The 21,469-nt window shown below is 33.4% G+C and overlaps 2 protein-coding genes across 10 annotated transcripts; one reads left to right on the top strand and one right to left on the bottom strand.

Moving 5' to 3' along the window:
- LOC107877710 (probable inactive leucine-rich repeat receptor kinase XIAO) lies at nucleotides 1-12,755 on the top strand. 9 transcript variants are annotated; one of them, XM_016724407.2, is made up of 16 exons: nucleotides 1-265; nucleotides 3,898-4,124; nucleotides 4,214-4,342; nucleotides 4,796-5,003; nucleotides 5,811-5,957; nucleotides 7,147-7,221; nucleotides 7,332-7,403; nucleotides 7,914-7,988; nucleotides 8,158-8,229; nucleotides 8,316-8,387; nucleotides 9,047-9,118; nucleotides 9,525-9,596; nucleotides 10,724-10,867; nucleotides 11,511-11,582; nucleotides 11,975-12,121; nucleotides 12,390-12,755. In XM_016724407.2, the coding sequence occupies exons 2-16, from the start codon at nucleotides 3,927-3,929 to the stop codon at nucleotides 12,575-12,577; spliced, it is 1,743 nt and encodes a 580-aa protein (XP_016579893.1). In that variant the 5' UTR covers nucleotides 1-265; nucleotides 3,898-3,926; the 3' UTR covers nucleotides 12,578-12,755. The 9 variants fall into 9 exon arrangements, with proteins under 9 accessions (XP_016579893.1, XP_016579892.1, XP_016579889.1 ...); XM_016724406.2 differs by having other exon boundaries at nucleotides 65-265; nucleotides 3,889-4,124; XM_016724403.2 differs by having other exon boundaries at nucleotides 65-265; nucleotides 3,801-4,124.
- A 296-nt stretch (nucleotides 12,756-13,051) lies between these two features.
- Nucleotides 13,052-17,815, bottom strand: LOC107877709 (protein PHOX1; the record flags this gene model as incomplete). The annotated part of the gene is given in 3 exon segments (XM_016724401.2): nucleotides 13,052-13,495; nucleotides 14,874-15,111; nucleotides 15,205-17,815. Coding segments are annotated over 2 exon segments (2,343 nt in total). The 3' UTR covers nucleotides 13,052-13,495; nucleotides 14,874-14,962.
- Between the last annotated feature and the right edge of the window lie 3,654 nt (nucleotides 17,816-21,469).

Genomic DNA, 21,469 nt, shown 5'->3' with positions numbered 1-21,469 from the left:
ATCAAGATTTCATCATAAAAAATGACTCATCAAAAATTGCCACATTTTGAAACAATGATATGGACAAGTGTTACATACCCAAATAGTATATAGTTCCCCTTTTTTTGCCACCACCTTTGGCTCTTTCATAACTGACATTAATAATCAAATAATTTAGTCTTGATCCTATCAATCAATCCTAGTGGATAAAGGGGTCTTTTTATTGGAGTACTTTGGAGCTTAATTATGAAAATTTAGTGCAAAGAAATTAAAGAAACTATTTTGAGTGAGTTGTTGTTTCTCTTTGCATGAATTTATGCTTTTTAGTGTTCATTTTTTTTTATTGATCTTTTCAAGAATTTATGCTTTTTAGTGTTCATTATTTATTGAAGAATTAATCTAAAGATGTTCCCTTTAATTACTTAATTTAAAAATAGTTGATAGATGTATAATATATGTATAATTATGTATAGTTAATGTATATGATTAGAAAAAAGTCCTTTTTTTATTGACAATATGATGTTTCTTTTAGTTTCTTTTTCCTACCCTTTATTTATTATGCTATAAAGTTTCAATCTTTACATGTATATTTATATTTATAGTTGATTTATGTATAATTATGTATGGTTAATGTATATGATGAGAAAAAAGTCCTTTTTGTTATTGACAGTATGATGTTTCTTTTAGTTTCTTTTTCCTACCCTTTATTTATTATGCTACAAAGTTCCAATCTTTACATGTATATTTAAGTTGATTTATGTATAGTTAATATATATAATTAGAAAAAAAAAGTCCTTTTTTTACTGACAATATGATGTTTCTTTTAGTTTCTTTCTCCTACCCTTTATTTTTTATGCTATAAAGTTTCAATCTTTACATGTATATTTGTAGTTGATTTATGTATAATTATGTATAGTTAATGTATATGATTAGAAAAAAGTTCTTTTTTTTTACTGACAATATGATGTTTCTTTTAGTTTCTTTTGCCTACCGTTTATTTATTATGCTATAAAGTTTCAATCTTTACATGTATGTATTTTTATAGTTGATGAGTAGTAGTGGAAAGAAAGTTAATAGTTAATGTATATGATTAGAAAAAAGTCCTTTTTTTATTGACAATAATGATGTTTCTTTTTAGTTTTTTTTTCCTTACCCTTTATTTATTATGGTATAAAGTTTCACTCTTTACATGTATATTTATTTATAGTTGATAGTTGATGAGTAGTAGTAAAAAGAAAGAAATTTGGACAAGTGGCACATACCCAAATATATAGTTCCCTTTTTCTTGCCATATTCTTTGGCTCCTTCCTAACTGACACTAAAAATCGTATCTTTTGTATTTATCCTCTGAAAGTATTATATAAAGGGTCTTTATATTGGAGTATTTTGGAGCTTTAAGGTATGAAATTTTAGTGCAAAAAAAATTAAAATTTTCTCATGTAACTATTTTGAGTGAGTTCTTGTTTCTCTTTGCATGAATTTATGTGTTTCGGGATTCATTTTTCATTGAAAAATTAATCTAAAATAGTTGTTTATTCAATCACTTAGATTAAATAGTGTCAATAGATGTATATAATATATATAGTTTAATGTATAATTTATGCTTATGATTAGAAAAAGTTAACAGTGAATTCGACTGGCTATGTATGAAAATTCCTTTTTTTATTGACAATATGATGTTTCTTTTAAGTTTCTTTTTCCTACCCTTTATTTATTAGGCTTTGAAGTTTCAATGTTTACATGTATTTTTGTAGTTGAGTAGTATATGAAGGGTCTTTTGTTGGAGTACTTTGGTTCTTTAATGAATAAAATTCTAGTGCAAAAGATAGACAATGCAAATGCAAGATAAAGTTGCGTACAATAAATTCTTAGTTCGGCCCTTCTCTGAACCCGTATAGCGGATGCTTTAGAGGACTGAGCTGTACTTCATTTTTTATTGACAATATGATTTTTTGAAGTTTTTTGTTCCTACCCTTTGTTTATTATGCTTAAAAGTTTCAATCTTTACATGTGTTTTTGTTGTTAGTAGTAGTAGTAGAAAGAAAGAAACTTGGACAATTGGCACATAACCAAATAGTTCCCCTGCTACTGTCACCAACTTGGCTTCTTCTTGCCTCTTATAATTTTGTTCACATCATAACTTACATTAAAATCAAATTTTGTAATTATTGTCTGAAAGTATATAAAGGGACTTTTGTTGTTGTACTTTGGGGCTTTAAGGTATGAAATTTTAACGCAAAAGGTGGACTATGGAAGTGTTGCTAATGTAACTCTCTTGAGTGTGCCTTTTTCTGAAGGGGTTCGGTGAAAAATTACATTATTTATTTTTTATATTTTGAATTTTTGAGATAAAAATCCCGACTCTGCCACCGTTTGTTATGCATTTATGATTTTTAGGGTTCATTTTTCATTGACAATGTTATGTTTTTTTGAGTTCATCTATCCTGACTCTGCCACCTTTTATGTATTATGCTTTAAAGTTTTAATCTTTACTTGTAATTTTGTAGTTATTAGTAGTAGAAAGAAAGAAACTTGGACAACTGGCACATAACCAAATGGTTCCCCTGCTCTTGCCACCACCTTTGTCTCCTTCTTGCCTCTTCCTTCTACAATTGTTTCCCATCATCATAACTGACATAAAAAAAAAATCAAATTTTTGTATTTATTTATCATCTTAAATAGAAAAAGTATTTTTTTTGTTGAGAGTACTTTTGGGCTTTAAGGTGTGGAAATTTTAGTGGACAATACACACTGAAAGTTTTAACTCTATTGTGTGAGTGAGTCCTTGGTTCTCTTTGCATGCATATATGTTTTTGAGGGTTCATTTTTTGTTGGAAATATGATGTTTCTTTAGTTTCTTTATCCTACCCTTTATTTATTATGCTTTAAAGTTTCAATCGTTACATGTATCTCGTTTCACTTTAGTAGAAAAAAGAAAGTCTTATCCCTCTCCTTATATATATATATTATTAGATGAGTATACTTCTGTGGGAACGTTGAGGAAGTGGAAGTTTAAGGTTTTTTTCTTGTTTGATGGACTGAAATGGGATTTAGTGTTTGCGTAGTGTATTTCGTTTTAGCTTTTTATTTATTAGCAGAAATGTCACTGAGAAATAAGTCGTAGACAATCTTGAAATGATTGAAGCAAAGAAAGAAAAGATTATGTTTTTATCCGTTGTTATTGTAACTGGCAGAAGGAAAGCCTTGGAGGGACGGTAAAGTTGTCAACTAGGTCACAGAGACAGGGTTCTAGCCATGAATCCGCCACTGACCCTCGTGTTAGAGTAAGTTGCCTATGTCATGTACCCGTAGTTTGTGGTCCCTCTCTGGACCCTGCATGAAAGCTTGCTGCTTCGCGTGTCCTTTGTGTTATTAGATATGGTTATCGTGGAGGGTGATTGTTTTATACCTCTTGTTTGTTTATGTTGTTAATTCATTTTGTTTGGTTGTGGTTTCAAAATTTTTAGTAAGTTGATGTACTTCTACTCACTATTTGCATTTGGATAGTCTTGAAAGAATAGAACCATTTTGACCGTATTGTCATGTTAATTTGTGTTGATAGTTTTGTTTTCTAGAGAGGAGTCCTATATAACGTTAATTTCATCCCTTTAATAAAGCACAATCTACGGCGGAGCCACCTTTGTAAAGGTCCTAGAAAATTACAGTGCGTAGATACATGATTCTTTTTGTGTGTGTGTATACCCATGTTTTCTTCATGTATGTACTTTTTTATATTTTGACTTCTCTCGGTGAAAATCCTGGCATAACTTGGTACCAATAGATGGAATTTTGATTTGTAAAATGTGTGTCTTGTGCTGCAGGACTGCTTTTGAATGCCTATGTAAAATTGCTACTTAGACATATGGGCTTAGTCTATTCATAACTGAGTTAACTATTTCTTTTTTGGAGAATTTAAAGAGAGTGAATCTTGTCAAAAGAATTCCTTGATGGGGGGTGTTTGTTCATGTAAAAGAGACCACTATGCTGATGAGAACATAACTAGAAGAGGCTTCTCCAGTAGATATTTCAAATTTGGGAGCTCAAAATGGCTCGAGTCCTCCCTTTTTCTGCCTGCCTCGTGTTGTCAATTTCAACTAAGCAGTTGTCCGTCCCTCCTTGAGTTATGCATTCATAAAATATGTGAGGTAACTGATTCTCTATACCAAATCCCTTTGAGGACTATGGTTGAGTACTTGTGTTTCTTCAGCAACTCTTATACTCTCTGTATTAACAGGACATCACCAAATATCATTCATTTTCGATGCTCCCAAGGGACATTAGCCAGTTGATATTCAACCATCTGGTGGATTCATGCAGCCTTTCTGATAACTGTATTGACGCTTTCAGAGGTTGCGCCCTACAGGTAAAGTCCCCGCTTGTATAGAGTGTTTCAACAACAACAACATACCCAGTGTATTCCCACATAGTGGGGTCTGGGGGTAGGGTGTACGCAGACCATACCACTACCTCAGGTGAAGTAGAGAGGCTGTTTCCGATAAACCCCCGGCTTAGGACTGATAGCAATATAACAAACACAAAACATAAATGCATATAAACTAGGAAAGTATACAGAATAAACTAACACCGCTAGCCACAAGATAATACTACTGCCACAAGATAATATTAAACTATCTATCCGAAATCATAGACACCACTCAACACCACGAACAAGAAGCTCCAGACACAAATATAAATACAGAACGCTCTCCTACTGCAACCGACGCACTCTCATCCCCTACTGTATAGAGTGCTTGAGTCTTTAGTGTTCAGTAGTAGATCTTTCTATTTCATTTGATGGTTTTCTTGTTGTTGATAGGATATGTGCATGGGAGAATGTACAAGAGTAAATGATAAATGGATGGACGTTATATCTTCGCAAGGATCATCATTATTGTCTGCATATATCTCTAGCACTGAGGTTACAGATTTTGGTTTAAGCCTCTTAAGGAATTGCTCAAACCTCCAAGCTTTAGGATTGGATTGCTGCGACAAAATTTCTGCCCGTGGCATTGAGCATATCGGTGGTAATTGTTGCTACTCCCTTTGATTGCTGATATATCACATGTTAAATCTATTTTGCTCTCTCTGTTAAATCTATTTTGCTCTCTCGTGACTAATTTAACAAAGAAGGATTGTCTCTTGTGAAAGGAATATTTGTCTCTTGTGAAGGGAATATAATTGCTTTTATTTCCCGTCTTTCATAGCTTGCCATTGTCAGCATAAATGTAGAAAGATTTGTATTTGAATTAACTATTTTGCTTTCAAGTGTCATTTGTCTTCTGACATTGGATCATTACTTATTATTCTGCTTCTAGCAATTGTGTTCTAATTAGTCTAATTACCAGGGATCATTTTTTCATTTACATTTTTGGAATACCAACCTCTACGGACTTCTCTATTTTTTAGAAAGAAAAAAGGAAATCTGAAAAATCCATCCGATGAGAACTTCCGGTGATGCCTCAGCACTACGGTAATCTGCTACTTGAGATTTTATGGCCATTGACCTCCTTATGCAGCTTACGAAACTGAATTCAGAATGTAGCTCATAATGGAATGCCTTACATGTTTTGTCAAATTGATCAGATTTAGACGCATTATTTGAGCTTCCAAGATCATTAATGAATATACTTCCATCTCATTCGGCGGTTGACCAAACTATTTCCATGTTATCTATGGATATTAATATGAATGTTTGGTTTGATGAACCATTTTGTCTTGTCTGCCAAGGTGGATATATCACTGTATCCCCACCACCCATCCCCCACCCCCACACAAACAAACACACACAACTCTAGTTCTGGTGATGACAATCCATTATATTTGTGCCTCAGGTTTTACACATTTGACATACTTGGGTTTTAGAAAATGCTGTGGGCTTAGTGCTGAAGCAATGAAAAGTTTGTCCGGCTTAATGAAACTTGTTAAGTTGGAATTTGAGCGATGTCCTCTAATTCATGGAGGTTTTGTTCATCTTGAAGGTTTGTTGTTTTCCACTATTTTCCTTAGAGGAAAATTATGTCATCTTTAATGTTTGGCTATTTTTATCGTGTACGATCATATAAGAATGCACAGTATGTCCCTTTTTCCTTGGTAGTCGCTGCCCTTTATGCATTTAGCTCCAATCTGTTGATGCACTTAATTAATTGTACTTCTGACGCTAAGATCCTAATCTACAACACAAAAATTCTAGAGTGGAATGAGTGTGATTTTCAGGAGGATACCAAATATTCCATGCTCTTCTAAAGAACTAGATAAGTAATGCAACAGAAACAAAAAAGAGGGGTGTGGTCAAAGGTGGATCCAAGATTTAAAACATGTAGGTTCGAGCTTTAATATTCTTACGATTGAACCTATTATATTTTTATAATTATGGGTTCAGACCTACTTGTTATTATTTTAGTGGATTTTGATGCATAAATTTATACTCTGCGTTGAAAGTACGGGGTTGAGATGAACCCGGTGCTCTAAGGCTACATCCTCTGGGTGTATGATAATGAACGAATTGGATTAGAGAACAATGCGACCTCCTGCTTATTGGAATTATAACTTGAGAAAGAACGCAAGCAAAGTTACTTTTTCTTCATCAAATTTGTAACACATCTGTTGCACTCTCTATTTGAGTAGTTAAATGTTTGTTGCATCATGCTTTCTCATGGTCCTGTTTTCTTGTTGAATCAACCTTAAATTTCACACTTTAAAGATATGGCAATGAAGATGCAATTATATTTTCATCTTACTATACTAAAACACTTGCCCCTTGTTGTATATCACAAAATGTACTTCCCCTTAAAATGTACTCAAACAAGCTGAGAGGCAACAACCAACTCAAATTTATATAGCCAGTATAATTGTGTGTTGGAGTAGTCTTAAACTGGTGGTAGTTTTTTCTTGTTAAAGAGAGTAGGAGTTAGTGGAAGAAAGAATCTGTCAATGGTCATGTAAGAGGCTTAGTGAACCTATTTAAATGGAATTATTACTAGTGAATTAAGTTTTTAATTTTCATCTTTCGACTATTTAAACTTTAAAGTACCTATGCTTTAAACCGGTCTTCACTATGTCAAGATAGTTTTAATTCTTTTGACTTAAGTGTATCCTCGTTTTCATTGATTTATTATGCTTTTAATTGGTTTTCAGCACATCATGTCATTTGTGTCTTTTAACTTCCAGGTTTGACGAATCTTGAATCTCTCACTTTAAGAAGCTGCAAGTGTATTACAGATTCGGACTTGAAGCCTCTTGCAGGTATATTCTTGATGAATATGCTTTAGAGTCTTCATATATGAGTTTGAGCTTGTTACATAAGAGTTGCCACTTAAATAAAGGTTTGCCTATTTTCACATGATGTATTCCAGGGCTTGTGAATTTGAAGGAACTTCAGATTTCATGTAACGACATAACAAATGTTGGTGTGTCTTATTTGAGAGGTATCACTTGCAGTTTCTGGTGTTGCAAACTTTTATGATGTCTTATGATGATACTAATTGGTCATTACGAGGACTGTCTGCATGCTAAGTTTAGGTGATCTCGCATTACTTTTTAAAATTCCATCTTTTGGATTCTCTTGTAAAGGAAATACATTATGCTTTCTTGTGTTTTCCATGAAGACCACAAACTCAAGCTCATTGCACTTTCTCTAATTTCGCTGGTTTTAGTATAGTGGATATTTGTACTAAACAATTCAATATGTGCTTTCATTTGTGAGATGTCTTTATTTATCAATTTGTTATGTTGTTCCTGTTAACGGTTTTAGCTTTCTGAGTCTGATAAATTGCAAACTTTTAGGTATTTAAAGCTCAATTACTATTCCCTTACTTTGTGGCTATCTATGGATTTTCCACCTGCTCTTTGGCTTCGTTTTGTGAAGATTATATTTCTTTTTCTTCGGGTCTCTGGTAAGATGCAATCTGGCTTTGATATATTACATTCTTCTACAGATTTGTACAACCTCGTCGTGCTAAACTTAGAAGGGTCGTCTGAAGTTACTGCTGCATGTTTGGATTACCTCACAGGTCTGCTGCTTTTACTGTGGTTACTTCCAGTGTTAACTAAACAGGCCTAGTTTGGGGAACAAATTTATGAAGTAAAAGAGAGATATTTTCATGGAATCGCCTTTCTATTTTGGGAACTTGTTTTGTCACGTTATTGATGTTTCTGATAGTTCCTTTTATCGTAATGCAGCTCTTACTTCACTGAAGTCACTAAATGTCAATAGATGTCACCTATCAGATGATGGATGTGAGAAGTTTTCAGGTAAGTGAAGACATTCTTTATTTGCCATGAAGGACCGAGTAAAGCAAAACAATTCCACATCTTGAGCCTACTTTTTACATCTGCAGCACTCAGCAGTTTGAAAGAGTTGAATCTGGGATTCAACAATATCTCTGATACATGTTTGGGACAGCTAAACGGTCTGTAATTTCTTCTTTGATTGTCTTCTTTTGGTAACATACATTTTAGCTTTAGCTTCTCTAAAATTCAAATCCATCCCGTCTTTTTGTTCATGTAATGTCAATTATTGCCATTCTTTGTTGGTTAATAGTCAAATCGTAGCGTTTCTTATCCAAACCTCTCAAAATGAATAGGGAAATTTCTTCACAGCCAGGAGATTGGAAAATATAATTATTAATCTGTTTTAGTTAGATGTTGTCATGCATGATTTCTGTGTCTGCAATCAACAGCCCAAACTGTTGAAATCTTGATATCACACCTTCATTTAGTTGATTTTTATCTCTCGGAGAGTTTTGTTGTTATCCAATTGATCATGTTCAGTCAAGCGTCTTCCATTACGGGATTAGAACTTGAAAATTTGGCAATAATATGACCTTCCTCATACTTGATGCTCACATGCTGAAACTCTAAATGAACTGCTGAAAATGTACCCCACGGGTTGCTACTGTATTTTGGAGTTTTGAGATGCTTTTAGCATAGGTATAATTGATGTTCTTTTACCTGGTCCCTCAGTGTGAAAATTTTCAGTTTTTAGTTGAGGTGGTTACTTCTACACGTTTCGTTTTTCTCCCATAATTTTTTGTTATTTACTTCCTTTAGTTTTTTACGTTCATTGCAGGGATGACAAAGTTGGAAGGCCTCTACTTGGATTCTTGTAGGATCAGCAACGACGGTCTTGCTCATTTAGCTGGTATACGTAATTATAGTCTATTTCCATCCCCTCTTTTCTTTGATCAGCATTATGCTGCAGTGTCGCACATTTCCTTTTTCTGTATTAACTTGTATTCTTGAATTCCCTATCATGTAGTAATCCAATTTTTGGTGCGTCGGTGGAATATTTCCTTTGGCTGTTTGTTAGTCCAACTCTGTGTTATTTAGAATAGGCTGTATATTTGGACTTGAGCTTTATAGACATGATATGATCATATACAGGCTTGTTATGTGAAGTTCATCCATATTTGAACTTGTTAGACTTGCTTGGAGATTGTTCACGAGCACTTTTGAAGTTCTAAATTAACGCCATATAATTTGGCTAAAATCCATCCACCAGAAAGAGAGCTCTTCCTATCTTATAGATTTATGTTGTCCTTTTGCAGGTCTTTCAAACTTGAAAGCTTTGGAGCTGTCTGATACTGAAGTTGGAAGCAATGGAATATTTCAACTCTCTGGTAGGGCTGTTTACCCTACTTATGGACTGATATTCGATCATATTATTTGACTTTTGGCATCATATTAGATAATGATTTTGATATACTATATTTTAAGAGTATAGTGAAGTGCAAATTAATCCTAATTATTAGCTTATAATCAAAACTCATGAACCAATGTATCTACCCAAGTTGATATTCGTGCCCCGAATTTATGAGAATTTATGAGTAATTATGAGAGGATCGGGGTGAGGACTTAAGCTGGTCAGATTACCAAAAAAAAAAAAAAACTGAAAAGATTTTGGCTTAAAGAGTGTGTTTAGTAGGCCAAAGACTTGCAATTTTAGTTGAGTTTACAACTGATCTTATTATCAATCTTCAAAATGCATGCTTAACTTGTTTCTCTTCGTACTGTGAGTTGATATCTGCTGGAATGTGTACCTGTTTACCTTATCTTTTAGTTCTTTGTGAGCAAAATCTAGGTTGGTCAATTCATCTTCATCCGTCCAAAATTTAGGGGTTTGGTCATTTGTTCCATTCACATTAGAATTGAATCGTCATCGACTCATTTTTCGTGTTTAGACTTCTTGAAGTTCTTAGATTTTAAACAAGTCCCAAGTTCGTTCTTGTATGGTCAAAAGAAAGTACCTGTAGTGGGTCAAGGTTAATTGGTTATCCAGGTTAGCTGTGCAATTACTCACCTGCCAAAAGCATCTGTTGTGGTTGTGGATGTCAATTGAAGAGGCTAGCGTAAATCAGACTCCAAGTTCTGCTTCCTTTCGCATAAAAACAGAAAGTGTCTCGTAGTTCTGGTGCTCTATTTCACTTAAAATGTCTTTCACCGACTTGAATTTAGTATTTCTTCCATCCTAAGTTATGTGTCATTATTTGACTCGGCTTGGAGTTCAGGGAAAAAAAACTTTTAAGCTTATGGTCTAAAACAAGTCTCATACATGTATTTGCTACACCACCTCTCCCATCTAGGGGTTGGAGGGTATAGGGAAAAGGAATTGGTGTTATTATCTGCATCCTTTCGAGCAATGTGTGTAAACGTCTCGTCACATTTTCGAGTTGTAAAAGCAATGCAGCTAACTGTTTGATGCTGTAGATATGATGATGTGCTGATCTGAACAATTGATATGTTTCAGGGTTGACAAAATTGGAGGATCTCAATCTCTCGTTCACCTCAGTAACTGACAGTGGTTTGATAAAGTTATGTGGATTGACTTCTCTGAGGTCACTTAACCTTGATGCTCGTCAAATTACAAACTCAGGCCTTGCAGTTCTCACCAGTAAGACCTAAATTCTCTTTCCACTTTAATATAAGGTGCAGATTTTGGAAAGCTACTCATTCTGAACACATGGACTTAATAGATATGTTGCTAGTATAGAAGGTCGACAAACTCAGGTTTATGGATATTTTTATCCTGCCAAGGAGAGTAATGATTGGTGCCATATATGTATCAGTGGAAAACCTTGAAACACCAGAATGTGTGTGGCGATTTCATTGACATTAAGAACGTTTTATTTGTTCTACCTTTTGTACAGAAGGCTGTAATTGCGCGTCTTATGATTTGTTCCGGCAAGAAGTCGTCTTCCAAATTATCAGGAGACTCACTTTTACATTCTTGACAATTGTACATCATCTAGGCTTGAACTATGTGAAGATTTAATACTGCGATCAACTGTTCGTTTTGGTTTGTTAATTCATTTCTCCCTTTTTAGACGACACTCATCGTAGTTGAAGCTAGAATTTTTGAATTTCATCTTTATTCTGTACAACATTTTCCAGTGAATCTGGCAGTTTGCTTTTGAGATTTCTTTGCCTTAACGAATTATCGATTGCTCAATAACATATAGGATCCATTTAGTTCATTCTTTTCTGGTTTATGCTAGAAACATTAACATGTAGCTTTTTCTGCCACGTGGAAGCAGGTTTAACTGGATTGACTCATCTGGATCTTTTTGGTGCTCAGATCACGGATTCCGGGACAAAGTATCTGTCATGTAAGTTAAAGAAGCCATTTGTTTTTTCTAAGAACTTTTAGTTTTTCTGTCAGCAGGGATGCTCTTATCATTTATTTACAGGTGGTAGTAGGAATGAATTTTCTTGGCTTTCATGGTAATGGAATTGAATCGCCAATAAGTATTTCTTCATTGCTGATAGACTTCTTTGAGTTGATCTGATGCTAAGTGATATTCAGCTGTTAATTGTTTCGTGGTCTTATTATTTATAACTCTGCTGATGTATGAAACGGCCCTTCAAGGGGAAGCGTCAAACAATTTTCTTGTTGGCTATGCTCTCTTGGTGTTTGTGTTGTTCGTGATCACAATCGAAGAAATCAGATACATTTTTAGCTCATTTCCAGAATCTGAAGTGTGTTCATGTCTCTTATCAGATTTCAAAAACCTGCAATCTCTTGACCTCTGTGGTGGTCGGTTGACGGATGCTGGCGTCAACAACATAAAGGATCTTACTTGTCTGATGTTGCTAAACCTGTCACAAAACATGAGGCTATCAGATACAGCGTTGGAGTTTCTATCAGGTATGTTTGATATCATTCGCTGCTATGGATGATAAATTCGGAACCACAATGGCAATTGGAGACTTCATATGCATTTAATAAAGAAGCTAGAACTCTCAATATGCTAAGTTTATCGAGATGCTGTTGTACCCTGAACGGAGTACTCTAGCTGCTGCAGGAAATACTCAAGAATAGGAACATGCCTTTTTTCGAATCATTGTGGTGTTCAGACCGGTTGAATTCTGGTTTTTCCTACTCCATTGACAAACATCTCATTTGAAAAATGCAGGTTTGACATCATTGGTTTCTTTGAACATCTCAAACTCCAGAATCACCAATGATGGCTTGCAGCACCTGAAGCCTCTCAAGAATTTACGCGCGTTATACCTGGAATTTTGTGGGGTGACAGCATGTGAAATCAAGAAGCTTCAAGCTACAACCCTTCCTGATCTTGCGCGATACCGTCCTAATCAATGATAATAGTTTATCCTGGCTATAAGACTATAGATGGACAACTGTTTTGCTGTGTTAATAGACTGAATAACAGCAACTGGTTTTTATCTGCACATATACTGAGAGAAATAGCTTTCTATTTCTAGCTATTTTTCTGGTGTTTAATTACCTCTCTTAAATCAAGACCTCTTTATGTGGTTTACTCTCTTTGCAGTTTATTCAACACTTGTATATTCATACTTCGAAATGATCTGAGTGGATGAAAATACCAGAATTAAAAGTGCCCATATTTATGAAAAAGGCCACATCTACCAGGTGTCCGGAATGTGACGTAGACGGTTTATAGTGGTATTTTTATGGTTTGAACAGGTCACATGGAGACAATAAAAGAGCATAGGATCAGTAATAACGCTAATACTTGCAACATTCTTCTTGATTGGTACTTAACTGTGCAGCTAATACAACTGAGGTACATAATCTAACCAACAATCTGGAACATCACACAAACAACAGTAAAGTACATAATTAACTCCCATAATGTTACCTTAATACAATACAAGAAAACTCTTATCTAAAACCCTATATGAACCAACTGACAAAAAAATAGTCCAAGCCATGAAAGTTTCTCCTAACAAAGAAATTTCTATAAGAAAAGAATGCCTTTAGGACCCTTCCATGATCCAAAAGGAGAACAACTGAAAACTGATAAAGCGATTCGCGCTGCTGGTTCTTGAGGAACCACAGCATTGGGCAAGACAACGACGACAAGGCAAAAATAAAGAAAAACAGATTTCTGCCTCTTCATCTCTATATGAATGAAAAGAGGAAAAAAATTTCTTTCTTTTTCTATTTTGGTGGAACAAAAACAGGTAATGCACAATTCTAAGTGTCACAAGGTCCATCTTCCAAAACCTGTATTAACAGCTGATGCACATACAGTCCCTGCAGAACAAATACATAAAACATCTCTCAGATAAAGCAGGGAACAACAATAACAACAACAAACCTAGTGTAAACACACAGGGGGGTCTGGGGAGGGTAGAGCGTATGCAGACCTTACCCCTACTTTGAGAAAGTAGAGAGGTTGTTTCCGATAGACCCTCTGCTGAAAGAAAGATAAAAAAGAGGCAGTCGCAACAAGCAGAAACAACAGCAAGATAATAAGATAACCAAGGCACATGTAGAAAATGGCATCAAGACTCGGCATAGTTTTCAGTACAGCGAGCTGGATATATTTTGGTGACTGCATGACAAATCGCCTGGATATACTTCTGTACAGTACACTTACAAATACAAAAATCATTATATGCTACAGTTAGTCATTGATTATAAATCTTTCTTGTCCATTTTAGTATAGATCATCATCTAATCATCCAGGTACACCAGCCAATTTTCATTACAAACTACAAAGATAAGTATTTTTTTTCCTGTCTTACCCTTATATGGAATTGCTTAACAAGACACAGAATTCAGAAAGATCAAAACTTGTAAACGCCATGTTACTTCCGCTATGTGTGAACTCAACGAAAAGGAAATATATAAAAGTAACAAAATTTATGTCTTTCTGCCTACAGGAATGACAAAAACTTTTGCAGGCATCGACCATACTTCTTCCATGTATGTGTGAAGTGCTAATTCATAGAATCCAGTAGTAATGGAGCCTGATAGTAAATCATTATGCAATCTCTCTACAACATGAAGACTCCAAACATGGAGTGATGACTTTAAAATACAACCCAAAGCACTAAATAAGTTAAACTTAGAGGTGTTGAGATCAAACATTGGTTGCCATGCCACTTGGGGGAAACTTATTTTCTTCCCTTCACCCCACCTGCCTAGGGGATAAAAAACAGATAACAATGATCTGATAAAAATCTAGAAAAAAAAAATGCGGCAACAGAGAACGACGAGTCAAATGCAGACTCAAAACTGAATCTATTAGCAACTTAGAAACAGCTACTAGCCTAGGGAACTCGGAGTCTTGTCTAAGCCCTTTTTTCTTTTAATATAAAGTAATGTTTTGTTAGTGTTGTGGGGGTAAGCAAACACCTTATTTAAGTAATATGCCAAGATATATGGAATGTATGCAAGAACTCAGAATCTAAAATCTTAAAGTATCATCCGGTATCCTTGGTACTTTTCAGCAGAAGCGATGGGTATGAATTTCAGGTTTTATTGAGACATTAATTTGCAAGCACAACATAAGTTCAGAAGTGCATCCAAAATTTAACTGTGATGCATCTCTTACCATTGACTCCAATTACACCTGTTCGATGAAAAATTGGTATCAGTGAATGAGTATGTTAAAGACGGAGTTTACCTTCCCAGTGAGCATAAGTGTAGACCGGGTGCAACAACAGCAGTAACATCGAGTTTCAATCTTGACTCCCCTGACACCATAACAAGAACTTATGCTAATTCAAGGGCATGATACAGCTTGGAAACTCGTCGCCTAAGCAATGGTTCCAACCTGAAAGAAGGAACGCCTCTTTCCCACCGTTTTGCTTCATACATCTCATTCCATGCCTGTACAATCTCGTCAATATTGAATCCCAGCCCTACAAACGCAACAAATGTCAGAAACATTTCAAATAATCTTTAAAAAGTCAGCAAATAGCAAGCAAGTTTAGGGCAATATTTTCCAGTTTCACCTTCTGTTGCAGTACTGTTGGAACAATGATTTTTTATCATAACAGCAATATCTGTTGCAGAAGCTCCAGCCAATTCAAATTTTTCAACAGAAACCTCCAAAGATTCTTCCCAGAGTGGAAGCCCGAGTTTGAACTCCATAAGTGATCGTTCATATAGCATCGTACCCCATAGTAAATTTATCTGAGACCTCATGTTTGCAGCTTGCTCAGTAGCTTCATCTGTGGATATTCCTTTGAACAAATTCTCCGGCTTCATCTTCTGCGAAGGCATTTTGTTGGGACGCGATAGTTCGCTCAGACGCTGCTCCTCTGCCTCCTCCCACATCTGCATACCTCTTTCCATATTTTCCTCAGCAGTGTTGTAAAGCAGCAAAACTTCAGTAGAAGGCCAAGAATCCAAATTGACTCCAGTGCTAATCGCATAATACCAAGAAAGCTTTGCCTGCTCAAACTGTTGCTGCCCCAGAGCAAGGATACCTTCATAAAAGTTTGGTTTGATATTTAATGCGTCTTGATATCTCTCTCCTGCTTTTGTATATTCTTTTAGAGCCCAATCATAAGCAATTTTTATCTGCGCAAGCACAGATTCTCCAGAACTATCTTCCTTCAAGTAGACCCTTTTCCGTGCCCTGGACATATGAACATTACCCCAGTTGAACAATGCCAGAGCAGCCATCTCCTGAAATGTTTCTCCAGCTGTGTTAAAAAGGCATTGAGCTTCTTCACTTGTGATTGCCTCTTCCAAAGCCTCAGAGTATAGCTTCATTCCGACTTCATGGAGATCCAGATAATCATCGGACTCAAATCCAACATAGTTTTTGAACAAATTAGAGAACTGGACGATCCAATCATTAATGCAAACTGGACCGTCATGCAACTCCTTGCTTCTTTCAACATTTCCATTTTCAACAATCTTATCATGTCGTGCACTGTATTTATGATCGTCTCCCACCCTTTTGATTTTCTCGTAGAAAGGATCCTGCACCGGACTAACTTCCACGATATAGAATCTTGTAGAACCATGTCCAATAGAAGCTTCAGCCCACCTTAACTCCTCGTTTGTTGTCACTGTAACCAGGTCACCTTCTTGGTCCCTATACTTGATTAGGACTGCTTTCAAGTTTGGGAAACGATCGCCTATGATCTCCCTCAGTGTCAAGATGCTGCAGTTAAGAGGAACTTGGGCCCATCTTATGTCTTCCCCAAATACTAATTTCACTGTTCGTTTTGATTCCTCTTCTGTGTTATGACTGATAATTTCCTCCACCACTAATTTATCTTCAGTTCTCCTCTCCTCATTGTCCGTGTCTTTGTTCTCCTCACGCCGATCCTGTGCCTTATTTACCTTGATCTTGTCCTTACTCTTCTTTTCCTTACTCTTATCCTTAGCTTTCTTTCTGTTGGTCTTGTTCTCAGCTTTATTTTCATCCATCTTGTCATCAACCTTTTCTTCCTGAGTCTCGTCTTTAACTGTATTTTCATTCTGGTCCTCAGTGTTCTTTTCCTCATTCCTGTTATCAATTTGCTTTAAATCAATTCCGTTGTTGAATTCCTTCTCTTCCGCTTTCCCATCAACCATCTTCTCCTCTACTTTCTTGGTTTTCTTCTTTAGAGCCTTCTCTTTTAATGATTTGGAGTGACTGGAAGCAAAAGGTGGCTCAACATATTCAGGTACCGGAATCAACTCTATTGGAACGTCATTTGCCCCGATGCCTTTTTGCTCGATGGTTGTTTTCACCCTCTCAGCAATCTCAGTAGCCATGAGATTATTTGGCTCCATCTCCAGCACCCTATTAACATCCCTCTGAGCCAAATCCAGCCTATTCAAAGCCTCATAACACCTAGCTCTCTTCAAAAGCGCCTTACTATATTTCGGTGTGACTTCAAGAGCCAAATTACACTCGTGTATCGCCCTAGGATATTCACTGAGTCCCATCTGCATATAACAAGCTGCTATATTACTACGGAGGTAAGACACGTCTATGTGGATCCGCGGAAGCAACTTAATAGCTTTGTCATACTTCATCATTGCCCCTTCATAGTCCCGTTTCTGAAATAACTTATTCCCCTCATCCTTAAGTTCCTTTGACATCGCAATGAAAACTGCTGTATCATTATCAAATGCTCTAGGACTACTATTTTCACCAGATTTACCTCGTATCTTTTCCGACTTTTTCCAACTTTCCTTCCCCATTCTGAGCTCAACAATTCCAACTTTCCCAAACTTAAACTAATTCCTAAACAGGACCTAACTGGCACAAAAATTGAGTCTTTTTGCACCAGATAATAAATCAAGAACCAAACCCTAAAACCACTAAATACAATCAAGAAAAAGAAACCTCAGATAAGGAAAAGTTCACCAACCAAACAGAAACTTAAAATCAAGTCAAATCCACCAGAATCCACAAGCCAAGAAACCAAAAAAATCCAATCTTTTTCACAAAATAACTTCAACAACAAAGATTTAACACCCTAAATCCAAAAGGGCATTCTTCAAAAATTACCAAAACACAAAAAAACAGTATATATGTTCAGAATTTTTCTCCTTCCAATTACAGCAACTCACCAAACAAACCCCAAGATTCTTGCTTTTTCTCTTTCTTTTTCAGCCAAAAAAAAAAAATCCAATCTCTTTCACAAAATAACTTCAACAACTAAGATTTAACACCCTAAATCTAAAAAAGTCTTCTTCAAAAATTACAAAACACACACAAAAAAAAAAAAGTAAATATATTCAGAATTTTTCTCCTTTCAATTGTAGCAGCTCAACAAAAGCATATACATACAAACCCCAATTGAAAGAAAGTAATTCTGAACATAAAAATTACCCCTTTATCAGCTGTAAACAAAGATTCTTGCTTTTTCTTTTTCTTTTTTTTTTTCTAATTTTAAATTAAATAATAGCTTATCTGTAAATACTCAGCTTGGTTTTGAACACCCTTCAATATTTTCTTGCAGATTTTCTGGGAATTTCAAGAGAATTAAATATTGCCTTTGGGTTTTTTTTATCACAGGGAATATGTGTTTGTGCAGAAATGGAGAAAAAGCAGCACCATTGTCTCCACCTGTTATTTAATTTGAAAAAATATATTATCTCTGTTTCGATTTATTTGACCTGCTTTATTTTGAAATGGACTTTAAAGAAGGTAAGGTGAGAAAGGTCCTATTTGATTATGAAAATAAAAAAAAATTAAAATTAAAATTAAATATTATATTTGATCATAACTATAAATTATAATTATTTTTTTAATTTTGAAAAAAATAAAATTAAAAATAAATTTTATTTTTACCCTTTTAAAAATAATTTTATTAAAATAAAATAATTTTATGATCAAATATTATTATTTTTACTTTTTTACTAAATTAAAATAATTTTTTGAAAAAACTGGAAAAAAACCTCAGGACCGAGTGGCTATCGAATTTTAATATTACGGTCTTAACTATTTTATTGCGTGAAATGAAATTAAAAAATTACTGAAAAAAGAAATTAATCATTCTTGGAATAGAATAAAATAAACAAATTAAAACTAAAAAATGAGTAATATAAAAAGAAAATTATAAAATATTAAAAAATAAAAAGTAAATAAAAGGGTGTCTTGTACCTGTACGTAGACGCCACAAAAACAACATCAAGAAAACAGTTGAATATTTTACTAGCTTAGATTGTATTGAATATTTTTTGATATTGTTCTTTTTTCTATAATTTCTTTTGTGTAAATAGGGAATTTATAATTGAAATAATTGTATTATAATTAAAATACTTTTTTATAAAAATACAGGGTAAAATGCATATAGTAATAAACATTATGATTTGATTCTTCCTCAAATTTTATATATCAGATTAACCTTTTTTTAATCTTACTTTTATTAGTCATATTTATTTCAAAGAGAAATCTTTTTTATTAACTTTGATTCTAATATTTACATTTAATATCAAAAAATGTAAAGTCATTTTAATACATTTTACATATTTTAACTAAAGAAAATAAGATTTTAAAAATCTACTTTATTAGTCATATTTATTTCAAAGAGAAATCTTTGTTTTTTAACTTTGATTCTAATATTTACACATTTAATATCAAAAAATTTAAAGTCAATTTAATACACTTTACATATTTTAACTAAAGAAAATAAAATTTAAAAAAACTACTTTAATTATTTTTAAAAAAATTTCACGCCGAACTAAAATCAAACAAATAAATTAAACCGATCAACAAATATTTTATATTTGGATTTCAGACAACAAAACGTGGGATCCACAAAGCGTGTAATCCTAGATTGTGGGGAACATTTGGAGAGAGTACAAATGAAGGCAACTCTCCAAAACCTTTCATCCAAAAGGAATCAAAAAGTGCTTTTTTTTTTTTCTTTAGTTCAAAATATTGATAAATTTTAAGGAAAAAATTAATAAGGGTATACATATTAAACCATCAAATCAAATCAAAGAATCAAATCAAATCAAGAAAAAAAAATGATTTATGGTTTAGTTTGGTATTAACCAAAAAAAAAAATCAAATCGAACCCAAATCAAACCGACATATACATACATACATATATATATATATATATATATATATATATAAAATTTAACTTTTTATACATAAAATATAAATTATAATCTACCTTTTAAATACTTTTTCAATTAGTTTTATTAATTTTCAATATTTAGAAAGTAGATGTGTGTGTGTGTATATATATATATATATTCATATTTGGACCCTTAAGTTGTAATATTTATCTATTAATCGCTAATAAAATGATTCAAAATCCAATATAAACTTAAAACCTAAACTTTTCACTCTTCATCTTATTTTTTAGTTTCAAGATAGTTTTTCGCTCCTCAATTTTTCATAATTGTGGTTTTTCATTAGCACATGAGTGAAAATATACTTGATCTAAACTTCAATCACAATATAATTGTAAAAAATTAAGATTATAAAAAAACCCGGAAAAAATTAAAAAAAAATGAAAGAACCGACTAAAACCTAAACCAAAAAAAACTGATTTTATGTTGGTTTATAGTTTTAATAAACCGACATAATTGGTTTGGTTTTTCTTCAATAGAAAACCAAACCAACCCGACCTATGTACACCCCTAAAAATTACATAAAAATACAAACTTAAGAGGTATAAATATATAAAAAAAATGATTTTTCAAAATATTTTATAAAATTTTATATTTTTTCTTTTTCTCGTGATATATACTAAATAAGAAAGTAACAAATTTACATTTATTTTAGGAGAAAAAATAAAAATCTCTTAAAGAACTAAAAAAAGATCAAATTAAAAAAAGTTCAGCAGATCTTATCATCTACAATTTACAATTCGGTTCAATTTTTTCCCATCTCTATTAAAATTTTGAAAGATTTATTGTGTGCTTCATGTTGCAAGCACTCATATTCTTTTGAAAGATTTTCATACTATAGAAACTAAAAAATTTCATTGTTTTCGACGGAATCGTGACAATGGCAATGACTACTACAATGATTCGCAAAATTAGATATCGAATTTGATATTGATACATAAATTTTTAGTTAATACGTTTGATACATATATAATGTTGTTAATTTCTTGATGCATTTTTGTACTATAAACAGTGATACATATGAGTGATATATTTGCTGTCAGTATATTGGTGATAGATAAGAGTGATACATTTGTTGTTAGAACACTGGTGATACATATGGTAAATATTTTTTGATAGTGATTCATATTTTTGATTCATTTATAAATATTTGATACATTTAACATATATTTAACATATATTTAACATATGTATCAAAGTTAAAGATATGTATCATGAAAATTAAAATTCCGGATATCTTGTAATTTAATAAATTTACGGTAAAAAGTGCTACAAGCCATTAAAAATTTGGGATTTATGTAAGTTACCCATTTAAACCTTTATAAAATACTTTCTCTGTTTAAAAAAAAATTATTAACTTGACATAAAGTTTAAGAAAATAAATTAAAATTTTAAATCATGCGATCTAAAATTAAAGTTACGTCAAATGCATCAAAATGTCCTTTAATCTTGTGATCTTAAATGTGTCACGTAAAAAATTAGAATTAACATATTACTAAAAAAGAAAAGAATTATTCTTTATTCAACAGACTAAAAAAAAACTAGTCATTGTTTTTTGAAATAGAGGAAGTACTTCATCTGTTTTAAGTTTTTTTTTTATTTATTTAATGTGAAATGTAAGTAAGTAAAAAAAACTTATAATTTTAAATTAAACATATATAAAACATATTAAAGTGTCAT

The sequence above is a fragment of the Capsicum annuum genome, chromosome 7 (assembly GCF_002878395.1).
Source record: "Capsicum annuum cultivar UCD-10X-F1 chromosome 7, UCD10Xv1.1, whole genome shotgun sequence".
In the NCBI taxonomy this organism is placed as follows: domain Eukaryota; kingdom Viridiplantae; phylum Streptophyta; class Magnoliopsida; order Solanales; family Solanaceae; genus Capsicum; species Capsicum annuum.
Note: the sequence above shows the minus strand (reverse complement) of the source record. Positions and strands in the feature narration are given on the sequence as shown.